This window comes from Sesamum indicum, linkage group LG15 (genome assembly GCF_000512975.1).
Source record: "Sesamum indicum cultivar Zhongzhi No. 13 linkage group LG15, S_indicum_v1.0, whole genome shotgun sequence".
Taxonomy (NCBI): domain Eukaryota; kingdom Viridiplantae; phylum Streptophyta; class Magnoliopsida; order Lamiales; family Pedaliaceae; genus Sesamum; species Sesamum indicum.
The window spans coordinates 1,511,391-1,535,213 of record NC_026159.1 but is presented as its reverse complement, the minus strand read 5'-3'; the positions used below and the strand labels follow the sequence as shown (position 1 = coordinate 1,535,213).

The following is a 23,823-nucleotide window of genomic DNA, read 5'->3' as shown; positions in this document are numbered from 1 at the left end:
AAAAAAAAAGGGGGGGGGGGGGAGAGTTAAATATGTAATCAGTGTAAGATTGCAAGAAGTGGTTGACAAGTTGTGGATTACCATTAAACAACAGATATATTCACACTTCACAGTAAATTTTATGGTGACATTTTGTGTTTCAGCAAAGTAGATTATCAGCCGTGTTTGGAATGATCACCACAAACCTGAACATGGCAAAGTTACATGCTTTGCTCACCCGTCATAACAAGCCAAAGAACAACCACAGATACCAAAGACGAAGAGAGAAGAATTGCACTGGCGTTCACATTTTCAACCACTTTGGCTTGATCATCTTTTTCTCACTGGGCTTGTTCTCCGGAACAATGGATGGGCTGGATACCACGGGTTCTGGTGCAGGCTGGGACGCAGGCACTGCCTGTTCAGCCACAAACTCCAGACCTAGCAAAGACAGGACCTCCTCCTGAAGGAATGGACCAGCAAATTGAGCCCCATCATCACCTTAAGAGAGTCAAAATAAAGCATCATTGGTTAGAGTAGTGCTCAAAGGAAGACACTCATCATGGTTCTGCAAAAGAAATATCAAAAAATGTGAAGAAAAGGAGCTGATAACTTTATCTAAACTTTAAAATGTCGTTTACCAACACAAACTAGTAAGTAAAACACAAATTCCCATTGGCAAATGAAGTTTCCAAATTTCTTCACCAGATAAGAAACTCTTTACCCAAAAAATCGAGGTATCCGACAACCACTCATGGAAGTTTCTTGAAACTGGGTTATGGACTTGTTGTGGTCATGTCGGCGACAGGGAAGTAGGATTTGGAGGCAAGTATAGGAAAGACCTCCGCAGAAGAAATTATAATACCTTTTGGCACATTGTATGCAAAGTAAACGATTGCACCAGGAACAAAACCAGCAGAGTAAAAATCCTGGGACATATCCTTTATTTGCTTTTTTGGAGGTGTGGTATCTGAAATAGAAGCAAACTTTAAGATTAGTCTCTTCAGTTTAACGACTTGATTATCTTCTTCAGGAAAGAGAAAACGGGTTTGACCAAAGAAAGAAAAACAAGAAGTAATGTGTCCTTACATAGATAGAATGGCAATTCTGGGTGAGTAACCACTTTATTCAGAAGATCAACTAAGCTCTGAATTGTCTCAGATGGATGAAATGAGGCCTCCAGTGTATGATTATCAGGAAAACGTACTCTGATCACCGCCTGCTCAGCAAGAATGAAACATTTGAGTCACACTAATAAGTTATTAACTAGGACAGCCAGATGTATCCTTAAAATCAAAAGAAAATAACAGCCACTAAGGGACCACATTAACACCTTTGTCATCCTTGACCTACGAGCAGCCTCTTCTGCATCCCGGAGTTTTTTCGTCTTCAAACATTAGAGTTTCAAATCCATTATCTATATCTACCTAGTTTCCTGTTCAGATTGAAGTTGCAATCTGGGATTGATTTCAGGATGATCACTAATCTAGAATTTAATCATCCATCTTAGAACTGACTCTGCATGCATCACCTTCCTTTTTAGTTGCCAAAATCCGGTAGTAGTCCTCAGCTGTAAACTCATAAAAGTCATCCGTCTCCTCTGGAAAAAAGTTTAAAGTCAGAACCATGAATGTGTCATTAGGTAACAATCGTGACTAGCCTAAACATAAGTCGAATGTACCAATGTCAGAAGCATTGCTCGGAGTAGCAGAAGCTGCAGATGTTTCGAACACTCGAATTTCACGTCCATATTTTTCTTTAGCAGCTGCAAGCCTTGCCTGGCACTCAAAGAAGAAAAAACTTAATTGCACATCACTAAGTTAAGCATCCATGAAGCTTCAAATCAAAATCTAGGACACAGTATACAATTATGTTGCTTGATTGCAAGAAGACACCATGTGATAAAAGTAAACTGCTCGACATATTTAAACATGTAAAATTTATCAAAACAGAAGTGTTAGAACATAATATAACTGGATTTTTAGAAAAATGCATGCACCTCTTGGTGATTCTAATATCAAAATATTAGTGGGTTACTGTTCCAAAGTATTATGTGTTTACCATTTCAGCGTAAAAACAAAATCCAACAATTGATGTTAGCATCTATTTTACTCCATCACCATCCAAAACCTATGGTCTTTGAGGAAAAGAATGACTCATTCAGGCGTTACAAGAAAGAGTGAAAAAGTTTATATTCAAACAGCTCAAAGATAAAAGATAGAGATAAACATGAAGATAATGTATCTAATGGTATGATCAAGACAACCATCAATTTTTTCCCAATTTTCTGAACACTGTCTTAACAAGTTGCATTATTTGGATATCTGCTAATTCTTGGCAGCATACACCTCTAAACCAATTTATTAAACTCCTTCCTCACTGATCATAAAGAAAAGTTACACTCAACTCCGACACTACCTACCAAGATCCGAAGCTATGTAACAAAAAACGTATTAAGCGGAGAAAAATTATCTTAACTCTTTATGATGAATCAAGTTCTTCACCTCATCATAAAACAAATTTCTTACAACTGACTTATAAAGACCGAACATATTAGCAAAACATGTATACGCAACCTATAAATTTGCAGCTAGCAATTCAAATTAGCGAATAAATTCAAGGAAAAAACTAACTCCCACGAGGTAGAAAACAAAGAAATTCGAGAACTATAAACCCCAAATCAAGAAACACCGAAATGCTTCAAAAATCAGAGAAAACCTACAAAACTTATACCTTAGCTGATTCGGAGTCCATTGGAGAAACAGCGGTGAACCTTCGGCGCTTCCAATCTGGTGTGGAATCAACTGTCATCACCGAACAAAGTAATCCCGAATCTGTTTTACTATTTATCCGAGTCTCCTCAACTTTTCTGATATATTCTCGAGAAGGGGCTATTGGCGTTGGGGTTTGAGTGCTGTTCTTGATCCGGGTTGGGTCGGGTCGGATCAGGCGCACCAGAACCCGCTGCTCATATTTTTAATAATTTTTATTAATATTTCATGAAACATTGAAAAAACCATTATTTACATTAATAAGTCTATTTTGTCAATTATATATGTTTTTGTTGAATATAATAGATGAAAATTTTTGTTTGAAATTAATAAACATAAATAATTTAAATATATTAATTAATATATATCATTTTTTTTAGATTTTTATTTGTTCAGCCATCGCATGTGCATGGACTACTAGTACGAGTTTAAAAGAAGTGTAATGCTATATGGGCTGATATGTCTAAAGCCCAGGCTCTGAAAACGGCCCATATGGTAGAGAGGAAGCCCAGATAATAATGATCCACGTAGTTTGTAAACGGATCAATCGGGTTGACTCAAAAGGACAAGCAACAGACAACACCAAGATCTAAACCGTAGATCCTAAAATAAGTATCTATTTATTATTTTTATTAATTGTATAAGTATTATTGTACTTGTAAACACATATAAGTCAATGAATGATTGTGTGGGCTCTTATTTATTTTAGTTGTTAGCCTATTATACTAGGAATGAATTATTAATTCTAAATATTTAATATTGATAATTAACATATATTTGGATAATTGTAATCAATTCATTAAGAAAAAAAGAATATTTACACCGTCCCTCAATAAAAGTTTTGTATAATTACACGTAAATTTCATGTAATTTGAAAAATTACCTCTAGTAACCTCTGAGATTTGATTCCATCTAACAAATAAATCCATTCGCTAGTCAAACTTAACTAAATTTGTTGATTTTAACAAAATAAACAAATAAATAAAAATCAATATTTGTCATTGGTTGACTTATTACAGACTTATTACACATTAAACAACTATTTTTCTAATTAAACTGTCTTTATAGGAGTGAATATATAATTTCTCACATGCACTAACGAGTGAATATATATAAGTGTAATTTGATTATAAAAATATTTATTTTACATGTAATAAATTCGTAATAAGTCAATTAGAGGTAAATATGAAAATTTATCCAAATTTTTTATCAATATCAACAAAATTATTGAATTTTGACTAACATATGAACTTATTTGGTAGACAGAATCAAATTTTAATGGTACTAAATGTAATTTTTTAAACTATAAAAAATTTATATATAATTACAGCAAACTTAAAATGAGTCGATGTAAACTTGAACTGAATGAGGTTGCATAGTTTTCGAATTATGCTTGTCATAAATTGAAAGTGATAGACTCACCTTTTTAACGAAATATTAGGAAAAATGTGTTCATTTTGCAACTCCAATTGATATTACACAAAATATAAAGCGGATATTTTGTGGAAGAGAAAGCAAAAGGTAAACAACCACCGCTCTAACCACCAGATGACGACAGCGGAAGTGGCCGAAGTTGGCCGGCAAATGAGTGCATTGGACGCACGTTAGGGGCCCTCCCCCGCATTTCAAATTTCCCCAAACGTGACTTCTTCGACCATCCCCCATGGGTCCCACCCCATACTTTTACCCAAGTTTTGAAAATTCCCACGGAGGCCCCACAACATTTCAAAATCATACCCCACCCCCCCCAAAACCAATTGAAGTTCATTTACATTTTCTCAAGTCAAATGGGCGCATCTCTTTATTACATATTTACAATAAGAAAATGAAAAATTATGAAGAGACAAGTAGAAAATTCATACTCTCAACTCAAATATTTTCATGTCGAGGGATGCTTTAGAACTAAATAATCATGATTGCGTATACAATCAAATTTTATAATTCGATTCAATTGGAGATTGCAGTAACTTCGAGGATAATTCAATTTAAATAAATGTTCAAGATATGAAAAAACGAGCAAACGTTAGGCTTTCTGGGAGATCATTAATTATAATCATCCGATACTTGAGTTGATTTGGTGCTAGACTGAAGGAGAAGATGGAAAATATTATTTCATATATTGGCTTTAAAATAATTTTAGAATATTTTATAAGATCAAATATACGAACATGTACAGATTCACGTATCGTGATCATAGTCTTTCAAATGTTAAACGGATCAAGTAAAAATTGGACGGATTTATGTCCTATTTGCGCGTTTTAATATCAGATGGAGGGTATTTTGTCTTTTAAAAGCCTTTCTTAGTACTATTTATATATACTTACTGTTTAATTTTTTAGTTAGGAAAAAAAATGTAATTAAATAAACATATTTTTCTTAATTGTAGTAAATTAACTACAGATATCTTGAATAAAAATGAATATATTATTGTATTTCCTTAATAGGAATGTATGTAGTCTAATAGTTAAAATCTGCAGTAGACTTTTTCCAAAAGTAGTAATATATCACATTCCTTGAGAATGGGTTTATGTTAAATATTTATGAACTTACAGCCAAGTCAAGTGGCGTGGCGTAAAATTTAGATAGGTTGAGAAAATAATTTTGGCAAAATAATGGGCATATTTGCAATTTAGAATATTTTCGAGGGCTCATCTTTTCAAAAATTGAACTGGAGAAAACATAAAAGAAAACTGGAAACGAAATCCAATCGGAAAAACGAGAATCGGACACAGTGAGGTCTGGGAGTGCACGTGGAATGACGATGGACAGAGAGAAGGAGAGAGAGATTGAGCTGGAGAGTGCAATGTACACGAATTGCTTGTTGCTTGGCTTGGATCCGAATATACTAGGAGTCGGCTCCAACAACGGCACCCCCCGAGTGGGGCTATTCCGGCATTCCAACCCGAAATTGGGTGAACAGCTTTTGTACTTCATCCTCTCCTCCCTGCGTGGCCCAATTCAGTCCGCTAAGGTAAATTCTCTTTCTCATACTTTTTTTTTTTTTTAAGATTTTTTTCTCCTTTAAGTATTACGTAGAAGATGTCACGGAGTTCTAATTCTTTCACAGGACTTTGATAAGGTGTGGCCGATTTTTGATTCGGCTCAGTCTAGGGATTTTCGGAAGGTAAAATTTGGTGAATTTGTTGTATGTACGTATATATGGATGTAGTTTTGTTTGGTTTGGAATTACACCCTTTTTCTTTTGGGGAAATTTGTTAGGTCGTGCAAGGGATTATAGGTGAGCTGGAATCACAAGGAGCATTGCCCAGGAGCAATTCGAGGGTTTCATCGCTCGCAACTTGCTGTGGGCCGAGGTTAGTTTTGGTGGAGTTCTATCTGTTTAGTTTGACTATTTTTTTTGTAATTGAATTTTTTTTGTATGAAATTTACTGCGTCTGGGGTTTTAACTGGGACTTAATAATGTTTTAATGATGAAATTTAGAAATTTGGCATGGTTTATTCACTATGGGGTTGAGGGTGTGTGACTAGTTTCTTGTAATGATACCTTCAAGTAGAACTCTGAAGCTGGTTAAGGATAAGTTGGTCATAGAGCAATCTGCTGTAGCATGCTAATTAAGTACCAGTTTCAGACGATGTATGATGGTGTTTTCTTCCCGAGCAATCCCAATGGACAGCTTAGACCAATGAAAGCAGAGATTTGATCGGCAAAGTAACAATGTTTTCCAATTATGAAATTATTTTTTTTCATCTTTTGGATATATAACTTTCTTCCGAACACCTGCAGAATGATGGTTGCTTATGCAAAAGTTAATAATGAAATCTTGTTGCAGGTTCGTTGAACTCTTATGGCAACTCTCCCTGCATGCTTTGAGGGAAGTTCATAGGCGGACATTTGCAGCTGATGTAGCATCAAATCCACTGCCTGCTCCGTTAACTGATGTAGCTTTTTCACACGCGGCTACACTACTTCCGGTAACTAAGGTAATTCATTTGATCTTTCTGCCAATAGAACAACGAAATGGCGTGGTTCCATTATAATCTGTAGATATGATCTACAATCCCCTCTGTGCTCTGGAGGTAGATTGTCAGGGGACACTGAATCGATGGCAGTTTATCCAAACTTATATATACTCATCTGGCTTATTCACCAAACTTGACATGCGTTCCATGAAAGTTCGACTCCATTTGAAGAATGATATTGGTTTTTTTATTCAAGAGACACTGAACGTATTCTTTATTAATTGTATTCCTTATTGACGAATTTCCAATCATCCCATGTATGTTTTGTATCGGCAATAGTTTCTTCTCAATTGTTTTTAGAGAAGAGCTCAGGCATTAACAAAAATTTATACCTTGCAAATAAATGTTTTAAATCTTGTCTAATGTGTCAAGTTGATTTCTAAATGTAATATGCTCATTGTGTTAGAAGGACTTCAGTTTTTTCTACACAAAATTCTCTTCTCTGTATAGTTACTTGTTTAGGGATTGGGGTCTTGTGGTGGTGATTTCTATTTTTTTAATTTAGTAGGATCGAGAAACTTAATTTTCAAATTATATGTTACTTTGATTTTTGTGTAGCTATAATGAAACAATAAGAATTTCCATACACTCTATTCTTGGGATATATTGAATACTTTTATAATTATCAGCAACGTCTTAAAATTCTATATGCTATTCTGAATTTATTTAGATTATTTGGTTTGAAAACAGGCTAGAATAGCTCTTGAAAGAAGAAGGTTTCTGAAAAATGCTGAGACTGCAGTTAAAAGGCAGGCAATGTGGTCCGATTTGGCTCATGAAATGACGGCAGAGTTTCGTGGTCTATGTGCTGAAGAGGTAAAAGATATCTTATAATGATTCATTTGAGAATAATGTAAATTATATGACATTGTTCACGGAAAGCAGACACTGTGATACAGTTCTTTCTGGTTTCATTGTTAGGCATATCTACAGCAAGAGCTTGAAAAGCTACATGATTTGAGAAACAAAGTGAAATTGGAAGGTGAACTCTGGGATGAGCTGGTATCTAGCTCAAGTCAGAATTCTCATATGGTTCAAAGAGCTACTCGCCTGTGGGACTCTCTGTTATCTCGCAAGAGTAAGTATAATGAATTTGTGGTCCTCACAATTTGCATGACTTGATTTTGTTAAGCCATAGTTCGGAATTTCTTTAATGAAATTTCATGCTTTCTACTTATACAATATTCTAGATTGCCATTATGAGTCCATTTACAGATGAAATTAATTGCTTTTACATTTTGAGACATATACACTTAATAAAAATTAAAATTTCCTGAGTCACGATGGGTTCACTCTAATAAGTAGTATTTAAGTCTTCGATATTTTTGGCCCAAGACTAAACTGTGAAATCCTCTTACTCTCTCCTTGACCCACCAAGACTTTTTCTTTAACTGATAGTCTGCACATCCAAATACATGTAGTTTGCAGTATGATCTCTTGGCGTTCATATAGCAATTGACCTTTTTTTCCTCTAGATATGATGAGTGATAGACAATGAGTTAGTTACTGTTGGATGCTGAACTGAGTAGTCATATATGTGTGATTTGTACAGGTCAACATGAGGTCCTTGCTTCAGGCCCAATTGAGGATCTTATAGCTCATCGTGAGCATAGGTAATATCTCTAGAATTATTGTGAGTCATACTGATCTGCTTAGCTCCATTTGTCTTTATGCTTGACATTCTTTTCCAGGTACCGCATCTCTGGTTCATCTTTGCTAGCAGCGATGGATCAAAATTCTTTAGTTTCATCTACTAATTTGACTCCTAAGCACTTAGATAATGAGGAAACTGAGAGTTCACAAGCAGATGTAAACAAAGAAAATAAAGGTGAATTGGATCTTTCTCTCTCTCATGGAAATGAAGATAAATTTTCTCGAGTTGATGAAAGAAACATGAGAGGACAGCCTACTGTTGATATTGCTGAGGTCTTGCGACGTTGGACCCATGCCTTGCAGCGCATTCATAAGCAATCACTTCAACTGGTATGTCTTTTATGCAGCACCAGTTTCTTTCTTTGTTTGTGAATCATTTTCTTCTCCTCTGGGTGGTTATGGTTTGGATTATGAGTTATAATGTTTGAGTATTCTGGATGCGACACGGTTCTGAGTCAGTCACGACCTCTTTCCAGACGAATGTATTATGATTTTTTTATTTTTTGGGGTTGGGGGTGTATAACATTATGATTCCTTCTCCTACTTTGTTAAATTGTGTGGCATCTTGGTGAGACCAACATGTAAAGTGTGTCTGGAAGAAGTTTTTGCTGGAGAAATGGTGCATCTAAAAGTTGGATATAGAAACATGAGCACTGTTGCGGCATGTTCTGTTGAGGTAAAAAACGGAAGTTGTAGAATATACCCATTTGTTTGGTTGGAGCACATAATGCAATGGCAAATAAAAATATAATGTATAAGAAACTGTCTGTATGTGCAATTTTATTGTAGTCCGTAGTTGGGTGGAATAGAGGATGTGCATGGGTTTAAAGACATAACCCTCAGTTAAGTACTGTATGTACATGCTGAGAAGAAGCGGTAAATGTGTAAATCATGAAAAGTTAATCTCATGTCCCTACCTTTCTTCAGGCCATACCACATAACAAGAAAAATAATGAATCACAAGGTAAGGTAAGCTTCTTTTTTCCATTCCCCCTCATTGGAACAAACAAACCCTAGGTTAAGTATCAGCAAAGTAAACTCGTATAATTGGACAATCAAAATTGAAAACTGATTTTATCCTTGGCCTATAAACATACAGAAATATTGATCTCTAGCGATTTCTTTTTTCAATTTTGTTTTTGGCTATGTAAAATGCATGTTATGGAAGTTGGGAAGTGGAAGGTTAGTGCCAGTTTGCAGTTGAGCGTTTTCAGTTTAGCAGTAGCAGTGGTATGGTAGTATGGCTGCAATTTTAGGAGGCAAAACAAGGTTAGTGGAAATCTACTACCATAGGTTAATGGCCCCTGCATTTTGCATGAAAGTTTTTCAATGCTTTTGTACCTTGATGTTGCCATCAAGCAACAGTTTGTGATTTTCTGATGTACTGAAATCTTTACACTGATTATGTTGCAGGCAAAAGCCAATGACGGAAAGGGCCCAGAGCTCCTACGAAGTGTTCATGATGGTGGTAGCAGCAGTCATGCTGAGTCTTTGGCCGCAACACTTGCTGAACATAGGCAGCACTTGGACAGCATACAGGTATGTTTGATACTGTTGACACACCCAATACGGTTGCTGTGCTGCAGGGGCGTGTATTTGTTCAGAATCTTGGTGGTGTTTCTTGTATCCTACAGCATATTCCTGTGAATTAAGTTAAACTTGAGATAATTTTCTCCTTTATCTATTATATGACATTCTGGAGTGGCTAAGCCAGAGGTCTTGCATTTAAAAATTTGTTATGAGAGTTAGGGTTATGTGCAGGTTCTCATTAATCAACTGAAGGACGTTGCTCCAACAATACAAAACTCAATTTCTGAGCTTACGGAGGAAGTCAATAGCATATCATCAAATCTCCCTCCTGTTCTGAAGCTTAGATCAAACTCACCCATTCAGGCGCAGAGCAGTGGAAGGACATTGGTAATTGAGTTTTCCTTTTTTTTAAAGGATTTTCTAGGGAAGATATTATGCTTTGACCTTGCTTCTAAAACAGCTCGGAATAAATGATTGTGATGCCCAGGAAAGTGGTAGTGATGAGGTTGTTGACATGGCCTCTAGACTATCATCCATTCACCTTGAGAAAGTATCAGCTAGCCCTCCTACTTTAAAACTGCCGCCACTGTTTAGTTCAACACCAAGTTCTTCGGGGAAAGGTGGAAACATGCAAAAGCGACATGTTGCAGCAGAAACCATTGTAGAAAAAAAGTTTGTAGAGCAGTCCCCGTCAAAAATTCACTTGGATAATCCACCACATGGTTTGTATTTTGTCGCCTTGCCTTTTAATGTTTGCATGTTTCAGTTGCTTAGTTTTCCCATTTGTGCTTAAATCTGCAGATGAAGATATTCTTTTCCTACAAAACCTGAAGAGATCTGTTAGAGAAGCTGCACTTTCATCTCAATCATGCAACTCGGAATCAACACAAGATAGTCGTTCTAATGATAGCTTGGAACATTTCTTTGTGCCGCTTTCTGGGACTGGATTTTCACGTCATGCCCAAGAAAAGAAACAAAATTCCCCGAAGAGTAGACAATTATTCACATCTCAGGCATATTCTTCTTTGCTTCAGACTCACGCAAAGGACGAGGATCTTGGCAGCAAGTATAGTGAAGTGGCAGACATATTGAATGATTTGGACTCCCTTGATGAATTTGATGGTGTGAATGGTTTCCTCTCTGCAGTTGGTTCAAATTCCTCAGTTTTTGATGCACATAGATCATTCTATGATATGGATGAAGCCCAGGATCAAGTTTTTTCACCTCCTTTATTAATGGATACAGCACTCTTGGCAGATACTTATGAGGATTTGCTTGGTATGGTGGACATTGCACCTAAGACTCTGGTTCTTAACTTTCTATTTTCTCGATGCTACTGCTAACCATGAATGATTTTGTTCATTGACATGTTTCCACTTTTCTGTAAAATGATTGAAGCAAGTCCCTTACTAATTCGTAACCAAATATGCTTTATTTTGTATAAGAACTGCCATTCTTTTGAACATGCACCTGAACTTAGCCGTTCATTTCAATTTTTATGTCTATTTTCCCCCATGATTTGATACTTCATCTTTTCCACATTTATTTGATCAAAATTTTGCATCACTCCGTTGCAGCACCTTTGTCAGAGACTGAAACAGCTTTGATGGAGCATTGATATTGAACATTGAGAGCTTGCTGCTGTAGCTTCAAGAGATAATGATCTCTACTGGAATGGCTTCGCTTTTAATATTCGAACTGCAGATTCTTCCCTGATGGGTACTTGTATGATTCTGTCTACTCATGTTGCATATATGTAGTTGATCTTTTTTCAGCCTCAGAAGCATTGCTGGAGGATAACGGTTTATGGAAACATGTCTTGGATACTGAGTTGTGCTTCTCGACAAGACATATTTGGATCCAGAAGGAAAGACATGAGGGTACTGATATTTTGCCTCGTATCGATCTAAAATTGTTTGGTAGGACGGTTCAGCTTTTTACCAGTCACCTACTTGTTTTAAGTGTTGATATTCTCTACATTGATGCATTAATTGGTGGATAATCAAAAGCAACACTGGATGGGTTTATGGAGTGAGCAATGATAGAAGTTGATTGCTTTTGAGATTTGCTTCCATTTTCTGACACTTAATTTGATTGTTTTGTTGTTTGCACTCCTGAAATTGTGTCATATGTATGTTCTGTTCCTTTTTTTCTTTAAATGTTACAAATTGCATTGTATTATGCTTTAAGTTCTGTATTATATTGTGGGTGCACAAATCAACAGTGACTCTTGTTTTGCTGGTGTGTGAAGACTCCACATTTAGAAGCAATGTTTAGAAAATTGCTGGAGAATCATCCCTTCTGTTATCATTTCCTTTACAAACAAGCAAATTGTTCACAATCATAGAATTATTGGTTAAGAAATTCCTCCTCATGATTTAATTCGATGAGCATCTTGTTTCATGTGTAATGATGGTTGTTAACCTACATAATATTCTCCCAGAGTATGAGTGGATTATCTTCTAAGTTGTGTTGGAATTGATTGATTTGTATTCTGTAAGTGGAAGTACTGTATAGTAATTCACAGCAACTTGTCATTTATGTTTTCAGTTCTAGTTCTTAGATGTTGTTAAAAAATGGGCCTGCTTACCTGTGGGCATATTGTTGATGCAATAATGGTTTGTTTGAACTAGAAAGTTTGATCAGTTACTGATAACTCGTGACATGTCCCTCCTGTCTGAATAATGATCTATTGACTTTCTTTGGAGGCACTGTGATTTGTGATAAAAGGCTGTGATAATTACTTGAACATAAAGTCCATCCCTGTTTCTCTTGTATTTTTCTTGATATTCAACAGGGTTGTTGGGTGCTCTTAATTTTATGATTTGATTTCATTGGTTTGAGTACCATAAAAAGTTTCTATTTTAGAGCATTCCTACAAGTGGGTTTTTTCGCTTTACTTACAAGATAATGTTTCTACTCGCATTTTATAGGTAAGTGCAAATTAAGTTTTGGTCTGACTTCCTCAAATGTCAAACATACAATGACTTTGTCAGCACTTATTCCTTCTTATCTTTTGCTAATTATTACAATTTTGCTACATTTCAAAGTCTAATGATCTGTAAATTCACTCTAAATATAATTTATTTTGAAGATGAGGCGGACCCTTTCAAGTATCAAAACATGGAATTTAAATAATAAAAAAAGAAGACTAATAATACAAAATTAAAATCTGTATAAAAGCTTTCTCCTACGCATGTGCTAAAATTTGTATACATTTGATATGCTGAATATAAACAAGAAACGTTGAAACTATTTTTCGAATCTTGATCCATTATTAAAGTTTAGGATGAATTTGGTTTTGGTTTGATTGGCGGAATAATGATGAAGTATATCGAATATGAAACTATTTGAGCGGTGCCCTTTTTCGGCGTAAATATAAAAAGGCATTTAACAATTGGCTTTTGCAGAATTAAATTCAAACACAAATTCTTGATTTTGATAAAAAAAAGAATAAAATCAAATTAAATTTAAATGTATAATTTGACGCCATCCGTCCATCCACATTCTAGTACCCCACGTTAATTACGAGCAAATTTTGCTAAGACACATTGGAAATTAAGGGAAAAAAGAACCAAAAAAGTAGCACGACAAGGGAGTCTGTGTGTGTGTGTGAGAGAGAGAGAGAGAGAGAGCAAAAGCAGAGTTCTTTAAAAGAGAAAATCGGAAAAACAAATAATAATTCAGCAAAACCAAACACACAAACAAGTAAGAAAGAAAACACATCATCAAATCAAGAACAACCACCAGAAATTGGTTTCCTCTGAAGCCCATCAACACACTTTCGCTTTCGCTTTCACTCGAATTGGTTTTAATCACTGACCTTGCTCACAAACACTCAATTGTCTCTATTTTCTTACCATCAAAACTAGAACCAGCTATTTACTCGATATATGCATCAATGACCCACAATTTTTGCCCTCTTTTCCTGCACTTATACGTGGGAAGCTTTAAACTTTTGGTGTGTATGTATACTTGTGCAGCTTTATTGGTGTTGGGTTCTGGGTGCTACTCTTTCGATACCCTTTTTTTGCTGATTCTTGATAAAGAATGCTAACTGGGTTTTGATACCTTTTTGTAGGTGATTCTCGAAAAGAATGCTAACTGGGTTTACTAGATCGTGCCCAGATCTTGACATTTTCTGATCGGGCTTAATAGTTGGGAACCCTTTGTAAAATTGGTATGGAATAGAAACTCGAGGTTAGTTCAAATCTTGCATCTTTTCCTTGGATTTCATTTTCCGTTTCGTCTTGAGGTGATTAGAGCATGTAAAAGTCAAATATGTGGGGTATAATCATCATAATCTCTACTTCTCTTAGTCTACTCCTAATTTGAACTTGATTTCTACACCTGGAACTTTCATATATGGCATGATAGCGACATGCAAATTATTTCGGAAAAGTGATCTTGTTTATTTAGGAGTGGCGGACTTGCACAGTTTGTTTCTATAAAAGGTATTCATGAATCTTTTTTTCTTGTTTTTCAAGTTGAGGGAACTAAATCTGGCTTCTGCAATATTTTCTGGTGTGGGATTTTTGGTGTTAATTCCATTTGTTGACTTTTTCCTTTTACCAGATGAGAATTCCTTTGCTTCCTATAGCAGAACTACATCAACCATACATGTTTAGTTTCTGTAGTAGAGAAGATAGCGAGTTGAAGGGGCATAGATTCTCACTTGAGTTGCACAGTGCCCAGAATTGGTATTATGATTGGTTCCCCACATATTATCTACATCCTTTACCATTAATGGTGTGACTTTGGATTCTGATAATTGATTGGCGACTGCTGTTAAGTTCACTTTGAAGAGGGTTGTCTTTGGTGGTTCTAGGCAATGATTAAAAATATTCTCAATAAGCTTCCACGGAAACAGACCAAGTTTGGGGAAAACCGTGATGGAGGATCATCTACTTTCTCGTCAAATTCATCAACTAATTCGAGAAGTAATTATGCTATGGGCTCCCGGACAGCCAATTCAAATGCTACAGTTCAGCCCGGGATGAATTCAACTCCGAACTCTGGTTTAAATCATGGAAGCAGACTTCATGACCCATTAAATACAAGGGTAAATGGGAGTGCAGGACCTGTGCCATATGAGGCTCTGCCTGGTTTTAGAGATGTCCCAAATGCTGAGAAGCAAAACTTGTTTATCAGAAAGTTGAGTTTGTGTTGTGTGGGTTTTGACTTCACTGACCCCACCAAGAATTTGAAAGAAAAAGATATCAAAAGGCAGACATTGGTGGAGCTTGTTGACTATGTCTCTGCAGCAACTGGGAAATTCAGTGAAACAGTTGTGCAAGAGGTTGTAAGAATGGTATCTATAAATTTGTTCCGCACACTCTCTACTCAGCCTCGTGAAAACAAAGTGTTAGAAGGCTTTGATTTGGAGGAAGAGGAGCCCTTAATGGATCCTGCGTGGCCTCATTTGCAAATTGTCTATGAATTCCTTCTCAGGTTTGTAACTTCCCCTGAGACAGATGCAAAGCTGGCGAAGCGCTATATTGATCACTCTTTTGTTCTAAGGTTATTGGATCTCTTTGATTCAGAAGATCCTAGAGAAAGAGAGTACTTGAAGACTGTCCTGCACCGCATATACGGGAAGTTCATGGTGCATCGCCCATTCATTAGAAAAGCAATAAACAATATATTTTACCGTTTTATTTTTGAGACAGAGAAGCATAATGGGATTGCTGAACTGTTAGAAATTTTGGGAAGCATTATAAATGGATTTGCGTTGCCATTGAAAGAAGAGCACAAACTTTTCCTTGTCCGCGCACTGATTCCACTTCACAAACCGAAGTGCATACCCATGTACCATCAGCAGCTAACTTATTGCATCACACAGTTTGTGGAGAAGGACTGCAAACTTGCTGACACAGTTATAAGGGGCTTACTCAAATATTGGCCAATTACAAACAGTTCAAAGGAGGTCATGTTCTTAGGTGAGCTAGAGGAAGTGCTGGAAGCAACTCAGGCCCCCGAGTTCCAGCGTTGTATGGTTCCTTTGTTCCGGCAGATTGGTCGTTGCCTGAGTAGTTCACATTTTCAGGTTCGTTCATGACAAATTATCTGCTTACTCTTTTATTCTCATTCAAATTCCTCCAAATTGTTATCAGATGTTGTTCTGGCCTTTTCTTGCTCTATTCCAAAATCCTTTTGATTATTGTATTTGAATTTATCAGCCGCGCTTTGCTTAACATTATCATTTCTTATCCTAGTGGATACTGATATTCTTTTTTCTTATATTTCTTTCTGCCCCCTCTTTTAGTTTGTTTTATTTCTTTACTGGGGTTATGCTTTGCCGGCTTGTGTAATTAATTGAGGGGCTTATTTGGTATCAATTGTATAGATTGAAGTCTGATGATACTGAAATGTTTAATATATTGTGTGTGGATATAGTTTTCAATAAATGAAGCCTTATAAACTTGCTTAATCTCCTTTAATTTCAATATAAGCCAACTCTTAAGATCCCGATTAACATGAAATTTCAATATAAGCCAACTCCTAATTCAGATTTCCCCCCCTTGGGTTTGTATCTGTGAGCTTCCGTCATGCATATTCTACTACTTGACATCAGATTTAATTGTTTTCTCCTTTCTTGACATACTTCCCTATGATTTGACCTCTTGTTTCTTGGTTGGTAGGTGATATACACAAACACAAGTTTGAGATTTTAAAAAAGATGATGGGTTTGAAATGCAATATTTCTCTCTCGTGAGGAAATAATAAACATTCGAAATTAGCTGTCAAACATGATTTTAACAGCATTAAAAGATTGCATTACCTAATCAATCAAACATATACTCTGCAATGAGTGGCTGGAAGATACATTTTACCAAGTATGATGGATATTGCTTTACTAAAGCAATCTTTCTAATTTCTATTTATGGTTTCTACTTAAAAGAAAAATATATTTATATTCATGGAACTTATGATGCAGCCAAGTCAGTGAACCCATTTCTGTTCTATCAATGTTAGTGACTGCTATTTGTACCTTTATTTCTACCTAATTGCACAGTGACGGAAGAGTTAATTTCTAGTTGTCTAATACGAACTATGACTTTCTTTTCGAAGTTCCTTCATAGAAGAAACCGTAAGTAATAATAATTGTAGAGATTGCAATAAAGATTGGACCTGACGATAGAGAGCTGATCAGAAAATTAATTCTCAGGCTGCAAGACGACAACAATGAATAGAATCTATCAAGGTCGTCATTCCTTTTATTCCCTTTTTCTTTGTGCAATTGACTTTCCTAAGATTGGATTTGGAACTCAAGTCTATCCCTTTTATCTTCTGGGTTTATCCTTTTCAAAGAATGAATTTGCTCGTATTCTAATTTCTATTATTTTAAGATGATTATGTCACTTGACTTACGCACATTGAGTTTGTTATCATTTTTAGCATCACAAAGCTAGTGTGATTCCATGATTCGTATAGTCTTTTCAATATTTCTATTAGTAGGTATTCACTGCACTACATCATTCCCTTTCCTCATCCTCCTCATGCCTGAACACATGAAGTAGATGGACTTAGTTACTATTGAGGATCATGTTCTTGTTTCTACAGGTGGCAGAAAGGGCTCTCTTTTTATGGAACAATGATCACATTGAGAACCTAATCAAGCAAAATCGTAAAGTTATACTGCCAATTATTTTTCCTGCATTGGAGAAGAATGCAAGAAACCACTGGAATCAGGCAGTGCATAGCTTGACGCTTAATGTCCGCAGGATCTTCTCTGATGTGGACGCAGAGCTATTTGAGGAGTGTCTGCTCAAATTCCAAGAAGATGAAGCACAGGAAGAAGAAACTAAGAAGAAACGTGAAGAAAGGTGGAGACGTTTAGAGGATTTAGCCACAATGAAAGCCTCAAGTAATGAAGCAGTGCTTGTTCCTCTCAAGATCAGCACTTACAAGCCGTCTGGCTGAATGGAGTTTTGTCTACTGTGTCTTGAGTATAGGTCATGGATGGGTTTCTTGGGCTTGGAGGTGGAACTATGAAAGAAAGCGCGTGTATTTCTTGATTGCTTTCCCGAATTTTGAAATCCCGTCAGGTCAAGCGGGCTAAATGGTCATGATCAGGCTTGTTTTGACAGAGAAACAGGGAATGTACATACAGAACCAGGCCGCCAAGTGCAGGAGCTTATAGTTTCTTCGCTGCATGTTACATGAAGGAAATTTATCAGCGAAACAACACTTTTTTTCATCCTTAGCTCTTAGAATGATGTTGAAATTAAGACTTGTATTTGCAGCCTGTCTATGGATTTTGTCGACTGGGTTTCATTTTATGTACTCTAATCTTCAATCAAGTACACATGACATGATAATGGCGCTCCAGATTAACTCGAAGCTTCATTACTTTCTTCGTCCTCGTAGTCGTCTTGCCCTTCTTTTTTCTCGTTTCCTCTCCCACCTGCTGCATTAATTGTAATAGATAGAACAGTAAAAAGAGGTACTGTCCTTGGGTGTGTACTGTGATTGAACTTTGTTATAACTTGTATCCATCTCAAACTCAAGAACTTGAAGAAAAATATGGAGTGTCAGTATTTCCTAGAAAGTCCAGACGATGGCACATGCATATGCTGCCGAGGTGGGGAGAATTTTACCAAACATAATTGGAAATGTGAACTTGTAACTGCATACACACTTTTACAATGCTCTATTCAAATGGCACAATAATTTTATGCCTTTTTCATTGTAATTTGTTTTCGTTTTCCCTTTTTCCTAACATTGTGTGACTTAGCTTTCGAGTATATTTATGAGAAAAATAAAAATTGCAACACCTACGAACTTCAATTAAAAATTTATGCACTCTAATTTGATATGCTCAGTTTACTAGTAAATGTTTATTTAATTAAACTCAATGTTACTTGGATACTAGGCCTTCTTTATTGCTAAATCATTGCGTACTCAATTTGATCCTACCCAAATTGGTAACAAGACTAATTATATTATTCATCTATCTCTGTTTATTAAGGAGAGGCTCTTAGGATGGGTAAATTATAATCATTTTTCTTGAAATTTGGTATAATTATAAATATTTTTTTATTATTTGAAAAATTATAACTGTCATGGAAGGTACAAGTTAGTTGTAATTTACCCTTATTTGGGTAAAATGCCCTTAGTATAATTATTTCTTTACAGGTAATTAATTAATTTTATTATTAATTTACAGTTTAAACACATTTAAAATTAATTTATTTTATTGATTTTAATTATTTATTCATAGTGACAGCGCACGAATTACATAATTAAAAACATTTTTTATTTTGTATTTCTCTTTTTAACCCCACCAAATAATATTTCCTCAGCCTCTGGGGCCTATTTTCAGGTTTCATCACTCCCAGACTCTCAACTTGCCTTTGCTTTTGCTTTATGTGTTTTCCTTCAAAATTGAAACCAAAGCCGTATAATCCATTTTTGCATCGATGACCCATAATTTCTGCTCTTTTTTCATTCGTGTATCTGCACTTGTACATGTAAAGTTTTGAACTTTTTTGTGGGTTATGTGTACAGTGTACTGGCTTTTGGGTTCTGGGTGTTGCTATTTTGATGCTCATTTGAGGCGATTGCAGGCGAAGAATGCTCGTTGGTTTTTCTAGATCGTGCCCAGATCTTGACGCTTCTTGATTTTGCTGAAAAAGTTGGAAATCTTTATAAGAGTGGAACGAAGGGAAACCTTGAGGTGAGTCCAAATCTTGCATTTTTCTTTCTGTTTCTCGAGGTGATTAAAGCATGTATAAGTCAAATTACTGGGCATCTTAGTTTGGTCCTAATCTGAACTTGATTTCTGCATCTGGGACTTTCATAAGCGGTATGTAAGTGACATGCAAATTACGCAAAGAAATAGGTGGATCTTGATTTTTTAGGGGGTTTGGTTTTGCACATTTTGTGTTTCTATAAAAGGATTTGTGATTTTTGTTGTTGTTCAGTAAATTGATGAAAACTAAATCTGGCTTCTGCAACTGTAATTGTTTGTTATTTGGGAATCAATTCATGTTAATTCAGTTTGTTTTTCCCCTTGTTCTTCGTCTCTCTAACAGATAAGAATTGTTAGCTGTTGACAGCAGAATCGTATCAAGCATGCATGTTTGCTTTGGGTGGTGGAGAATATACCATATGCAAAGTGGGCTAGATCCTCACTGAATTACATATGATCGCAAAACCAAGCAGATACTCAATGTGCCACATGTAATATGCATCCTTCACCTCCTTCTGGTTCTTAGTGATTGACTTGTAAACTGTGGTTTCGCTCACTTGAAGAGGATTGTATTTTTTGCTCCAAGTGATGATTAAAAATTTCCTCAATAAGATTCCGCGGAAGCAGGGCAAGTTAGCGGAAAATCGTGATGGAGAATCTTATGCTTTCTCTTCAAATGCTTCAACTACTTTGAGAAGCAATCTTGCTACTGGTTCCCGGTCAGGCAATTCAAATGCTGCAGTTATTCCTGGGTTGATTCCAAACTCTGATCCACGTTATGGGAACAATCTTCATGACCCATTAAAGGCAAAGGTAAATGGGGGTGTAGGAACTGTACCATATGAGGCACTTCCTAGTTTTAGAGATGTCCCAAATTCTGAGAAGCAAAACTTGTTTATCAGAAAGTTGAGTTTATGCTGCGTAGTGTTTGACTTCACCGATCCCACGAAGCATTTGAAAGAAAAAGATATAAAAAGGCAGATGTTGGTGGAAGTTGTGGACTATGTCACTTCAGCAACTGGGAAATTCAACGAAGCCGTTATGCAAGAGATGGTAAAAATGGTATCTATAAATTTGTTTCGCTCACTCTGTGGTCAGCCTCGTGAAAACAAAGTCGTAGAAGGCTTTGATTTGGAAGAAGAGGAGCCCTTGATGGATCCTGCATGGACCCATTTGCAAATTGTCTATGAATTCCTTCTCAGGTTTGTAGCTTCTCCAGAGACAGATGCAAAGCTGGCAAAGCGCTACATTGATCACTCTTTTGTTCTAAAGTTATTAGATCTCTTTGATTCAGAAGATCCTCGAGAAAGGGACTACTTAAAGACTGTCCTGCACCGCATATATGGAAAGTTCATGGTGCATCGCCCATTCATTAGAAAATCAATCAACAACATATTCTACCGTTTCATTTTTGAAACAGAGAAGCATAATGGGATCGCAGAGCTGTTAGAAATTTTGGGAAGCATTATAAATGGATTTGCATTGCCATTGAAAGAAGAACACAAACTTTTCCTTGTTCGCGCTCTCATTCCACTGCACAAACCAAAGTGCATACCCATGTATCATCAGCAGCTATCTTACTGTATCACACAATTTGTGGAGAAGGACTGCAAACTTGCTGATACTGTCATAAGGGGCTTACTCAAATACTGGCCGATCACAAACAGTTCAAAGGAGGGCATGTTCTTAAGTGAGCTAGAAGAAGTGTTGGAAGCAACTCAGGCGCCTGAGTTCCAGCGTTGTATGGTTCCCTTGTTCCACCAGATTGGTCGTTGCCTGAGCAGTTCACATTTTCAGGTTGGTCCTAGTTTATAGTCTCCTCCATGTTTGTTCAATTTGTTAGGCAATTTCGATTTGTGGCCATTTTTGCTTCATTTCAACTATATCCCAAGTACTGTTGTTTATGCATTCACGTGGCTTACTCTGATATCAAGCAAGTTTAACTCTGGAGCAGTTTCTGTTGAATGTTTAATACTGACATTATTTATGCTTGTATTCTTCCCCAATTTCTTTCTTATAATTCAGATTCTATTCTAAGAGGTATATTAGCCCAGTTAGATGGAGTGAAATGAGGGGTTTATCTGGTACCAATATAGATTAGAGTATGTTAGATGAACATGATCACTTCCATGTAGTTTGCGACTGAATGCAACTGTTGAGATTCTCCCTCAACTATATCTTTCTCTAACATGCTTTTCCACAATCTAATTAATGTAAGAGGTTAGTATGATCCTAACTCGGGAGCGGGAAGCTCTGGAAAAAAAAGTTACTTACCAAGTCAAAGTAGAAAACTGCCACCATTTACGCATGCTAGTAAATTTGATGTTGGAAATATATTTCAAACCTTGACGCTCAAGAACAAGCAACAAAAATATTCCTGGGAAGCACAATGTCAAACTTTGGGTAGTCGTGGGACATAGTTACTCTTTGTGATCACGTCATTGAATCCTTGTCTCGACAGGTGGCAGAAAGGGCTCTGTTTTTATGGAACAATGATCATATTGAGAACCTGATCAAACAAAATCGTAAAGTTATACTGCCGATTGTCTTCCCTGCATTGGAGAAGAATGCAAGAAACCACTGGAACCAAGCAGTGCGGAGCTTGACGCTTAATGTCCGAAAAATCTTCTCGGGTGTGGATCCTGAGCTCTTTGAGGAGTGTTTGCTCAAATTCCAAGAAGACGAGGCACAAGAAGAAGAAACTAAGACGAAGCGTGAAGCAGCATGGAAACACCTGGAGCAAATAGCTACAATGAAGGCCGCTAGCAATGAAGCAGTGCTTGTTCCTCACAGGACAAGCACCAATAAACCATCTGGCTGAAGCAAGCAAGAGTTTTTTTTGTTTGAGATCGACTTGGAGGTGAAACTATGAATTGGAAGTGCATATTTTCTTGATTACTTTCATTTTCACGTTTCCAAGTCCCATCCCCATCCGTTCAGGCGGGATAAGGGAAGCCATTGAATCAAGAATGATAGTCATAGACCTTGACCTTGCCTGTATATACAGAATTGGGCAGGCAACCGGAGGAGGTTATAGATTCTTGACTACATGTTGCATGCATGGAGGAAATTTATTAGCAAATTGATATTTCTCTCTCTCTCTCTCTCTCTATATATATATATATATAGCTGTTGGAATGATGTCTAAGAGCAGAACTGCATTTGGTGGTTTTTGAACTGGGCTTCATTTTCTGTACTCTGATATAGGATTGGTATGTGTATGTATGAAGAATGCATGGCATGAAATGCCACTTGAGATTCATTCTCCCTTAGTCTATCAAGTAGCACTCATTACTTGAACTAGTTTGTTTGGATTTTGTCCAGCCCCGGCCTGGCTACGCAATCCGGATATAAGCCCAACTACAATCCAACCCATTTTGGGATGAAATAATACTGCTATTCTTGCCCCTAATTTGGCCATTGGGCCAAAGGTCTATTGAACTACAAAAGCCCTAACCCCATTAAGATTTCTTCTCATAAATGACCCAAAACAATTGCATTAAACCACTTCTATCATCCAACACCCCCCCACCCATTTTATTTCTTGCATATTTAATTAAAATTCTATTTATTTTTAATGATGTCTACTTTTAAAGTTAAATACTATTTAACTTTCAATTATACAAACAATCCAAATAAATAAATTTTTATTTGGCTCTTTGTTCATAGCTTCATTCTGTTTCAAGATTGTGATTTCACTTCAATTATTTCATTATAATTATATTTACACCTTTTAAACTCATGGTCTGTTTACATAAACTAGCATTGCCTTTTGGATAATTATGTGTACACCTATCAAATATATCAACATTATTTACACCCCACGTCTAATTTTTAGAAAATTATACATATATACAGACTTTCCATTTTTTTTTTCTTTATTTTTAGAGGTGATTGATGTAAATTATACAAAAGATGGTAGTTTGCATAAATAACCAATAATATGAGGATGTATATGTAAGTAATCCTTAAAAATATTTGGTAAGTCCAAATACAAATTCAATATAGTAGGAATAAGTTAATATCATAATCAATTTAATCATCATACCTATTTACTAATAAGTACCTAACTTTGCCAGCAAGTACTTCTCAAGTAGCTTAGAATCTATTTCATTAAGACTTTATGCGACTTCCACAAATCAATAATCGTAATTACACTTTAACAACAAATTAAGGTTGGAGAAATTATTTCCGTCCCCTATTCATCTCTACCTT

General features: G+C 36.2%; 4 protein-coding genes across 11 annotated transcripts; 3 read left to right on the top strand and 1 right to left on the bottom strand.

Moving 5' to 3' along the window:
- On the bottom strand, positions 60-2,869 carry LOC105177388 (plant UBX domain-containing protein 1). The gene is made up of 7 exons (XM_011100524.2): positions 2,713-2,869; positions 1,661-1,757; positions 1,497-1,579; positions 1,313-1,366; positions 1,069-1,198; positions 845-949; positions 60-480 (listed from the first exon to the last, which is right to left on the bottom strand). Exons 1-7 carry the CDS (start codon positions 2,788-2,790, stop codon positions 284-286), a joined length of 744 nt encoding a protein of 247 aa, XP_011098826.1. The 5' UTR covers positions 2,791-2,869; the 3' UTR covers positions 60-283.
- On the top strand, positions 5,439-12,103 carry LOC105177385 (AUGMIN subunit 6). Its single transcript, XM_011100519.2, has 13 exons — positions 5,439-5,721; positions 5,818-5,874; positions 5,970-6,064; positions 6,542-6,692; positions 7,422-7,547; positions 7,653-7,809; positions 8,284-8,344; positions 8,423-8,714; positions 9,798-9,923; positions 10,146-10,301; positions 10,402-10,636; positions 10,716-11,192; positions 11,492-12,103. The coding sequence occupies exons 1-13, from the start codon at positions 5,506-5,508 to the stop codon at positions 11,530-11,532; spliced, it is 2,190 nt and encodes a 729-aa protein (XP_011098821.1). The 5' UTR covers positions 5,439-5,505; the 3' UTR covers positions 11,533-12,103.
- Positions 13,556-18,419, top strand: LOC105177383 (serine/threonine protein phosphatase 2A 57 kDa regulatory subunit B' theta isoform-like). 4 transcript variants are annotated; one of them, XM_011100518.2, is made up of 4 exons: positions 13,556-13,875; positions 13,996-14,114; positions 14,743-15,960; positions 17,478-18,419. In XM_011100518.2, the coding sequence occupies exons 3-4, from the start codon at positions 14,746-14,748 to the stop codon at positions 17,835-17,837; spliced, it is 1,575 nt and encodes a 524-aa protein (XP_011098820.1). In that variant the 5' UTR covers positions 13,556-13,875; positions 13,996-14,114; positions 14,743-14,745; the 3' UTR covers positions 17,838-18,419. The 4 variants fall into 4 exon arrangements, with proteins under 4 accessions (XP_011098820.1, XP_011098818.1, XP_011098819.1 ...); XM_011100516.2 differs by having other exon boundaries at positions 14,490-15,960; XM_011100517.2 differs by having other exon boundaries at positions 13,556-13,879; positions 14,490-15,960.
- LOC105177382 (serine/threonine protein phosphatase 2A 57 kDa regulatory subunit B' theta isoform) lies at positions 19,228-22,873 on the top strand. Of its 5 annotated transcripts, none has more exons than XM_020699169.1 (4): positions 19,228-19,387; positions 19,484-19,593; positions 19,976-21,405; positions 22,070-22,873. In XM_020699169.1, the coding sequence occupies exons 3-4, from the start codon at positions 20,197-20,199 to the stop codon at positions 22,427-22,429; spliced, it is 1,569 nt and encodes a 522-aa protein (XP_020554828.1). In that variant the 5' UTR covers positions 19,228-19,387; positions 19,484-19,593; positions 19,976-20,196; the 3' UTR covers positions 22,430-22,873. The 5 variants fall into 5 exon arrangements, with proteins under 5 accessions (XP_020554828.1, XP_020554827.1, XP_020554826.1 ...); XM_020699168.1 differs by having other exon boundaries at positions 19,966-21,405; XM_020699167.1 differs by having other exon boundaries at positions 19,952-21,405.

Bases quoted from the DNA above. Each gene is read 5' to 3' on its own strand.
- LOC105177388 (XM_011100524.2), bottom strand. From the start codon at position 2,790: ATGACAGTTGATTCCACACCAGATTGGAAGCGCCGAAGGTTCACCGCT. The intron at 1,580-1,660 runs GTACATTCGACT...ACTTTTTTCCAG, and splicing joins GAGCAATGCTTCTGACATTG to AGGAGACGGATGACTTTTAT. The intron at 481-844 runs GTATTATAATTT...GACTCTCTTAAG, and splicing joins TGCATACAATGTGCCAAAAG to GTGATGATGGGGCTCAATTT.
- LOC105177385 (XM_011100519.2), top strand. From the start codon at position 5,506: ATGACGATGGACAGAGAGAAGGAGAGAGAGATTGAGCTGGAGAGTGCA. The intron at 5,722-5,817 runs GTAAATTCTCTT...ATTCTTTCACAG, and splicing joins GCCCAATTCAGTCCGCTAAG to GACTTTGATAAGGTGTGGCC. The intron at 8,715-9,797 runs GTATGTCTTTTA...ATTATGTTGCAG, and splicing joins ATAAGCAATCACTTCAACTG to GCAAAAGCCAATGACGGAAA.
- LOC105177383 (XM_011100518.2), top strand. From the start codon at position 14,746: ATGATTAAAAATATTCTCAATAAGCTTCCACGGAAACAGACCAAGTTT. The intron at 15,961-17,477 runs GTTCGTTCATGA...TTGTTTCTACAG, and splicing joins TGAGTAGTTCACATTTTCAG to GTGGCAGAAAGGGCTCTCTT.
- LOC105177382 (XM_020699169.1), top strand. From the start codon at position 20,197: ATGATTAAAAATTTCCTCAATAAGATTCCGCGGAAGCAGGGCAAGTTA. The intron at 21,406-22,069 runs GTTGGTCCTAGT...TTGTCTCGACAG, and splicing joins TGAGCAGTTCACATTTTCAG to GTGGCAGAAAGGGCTCTGTT.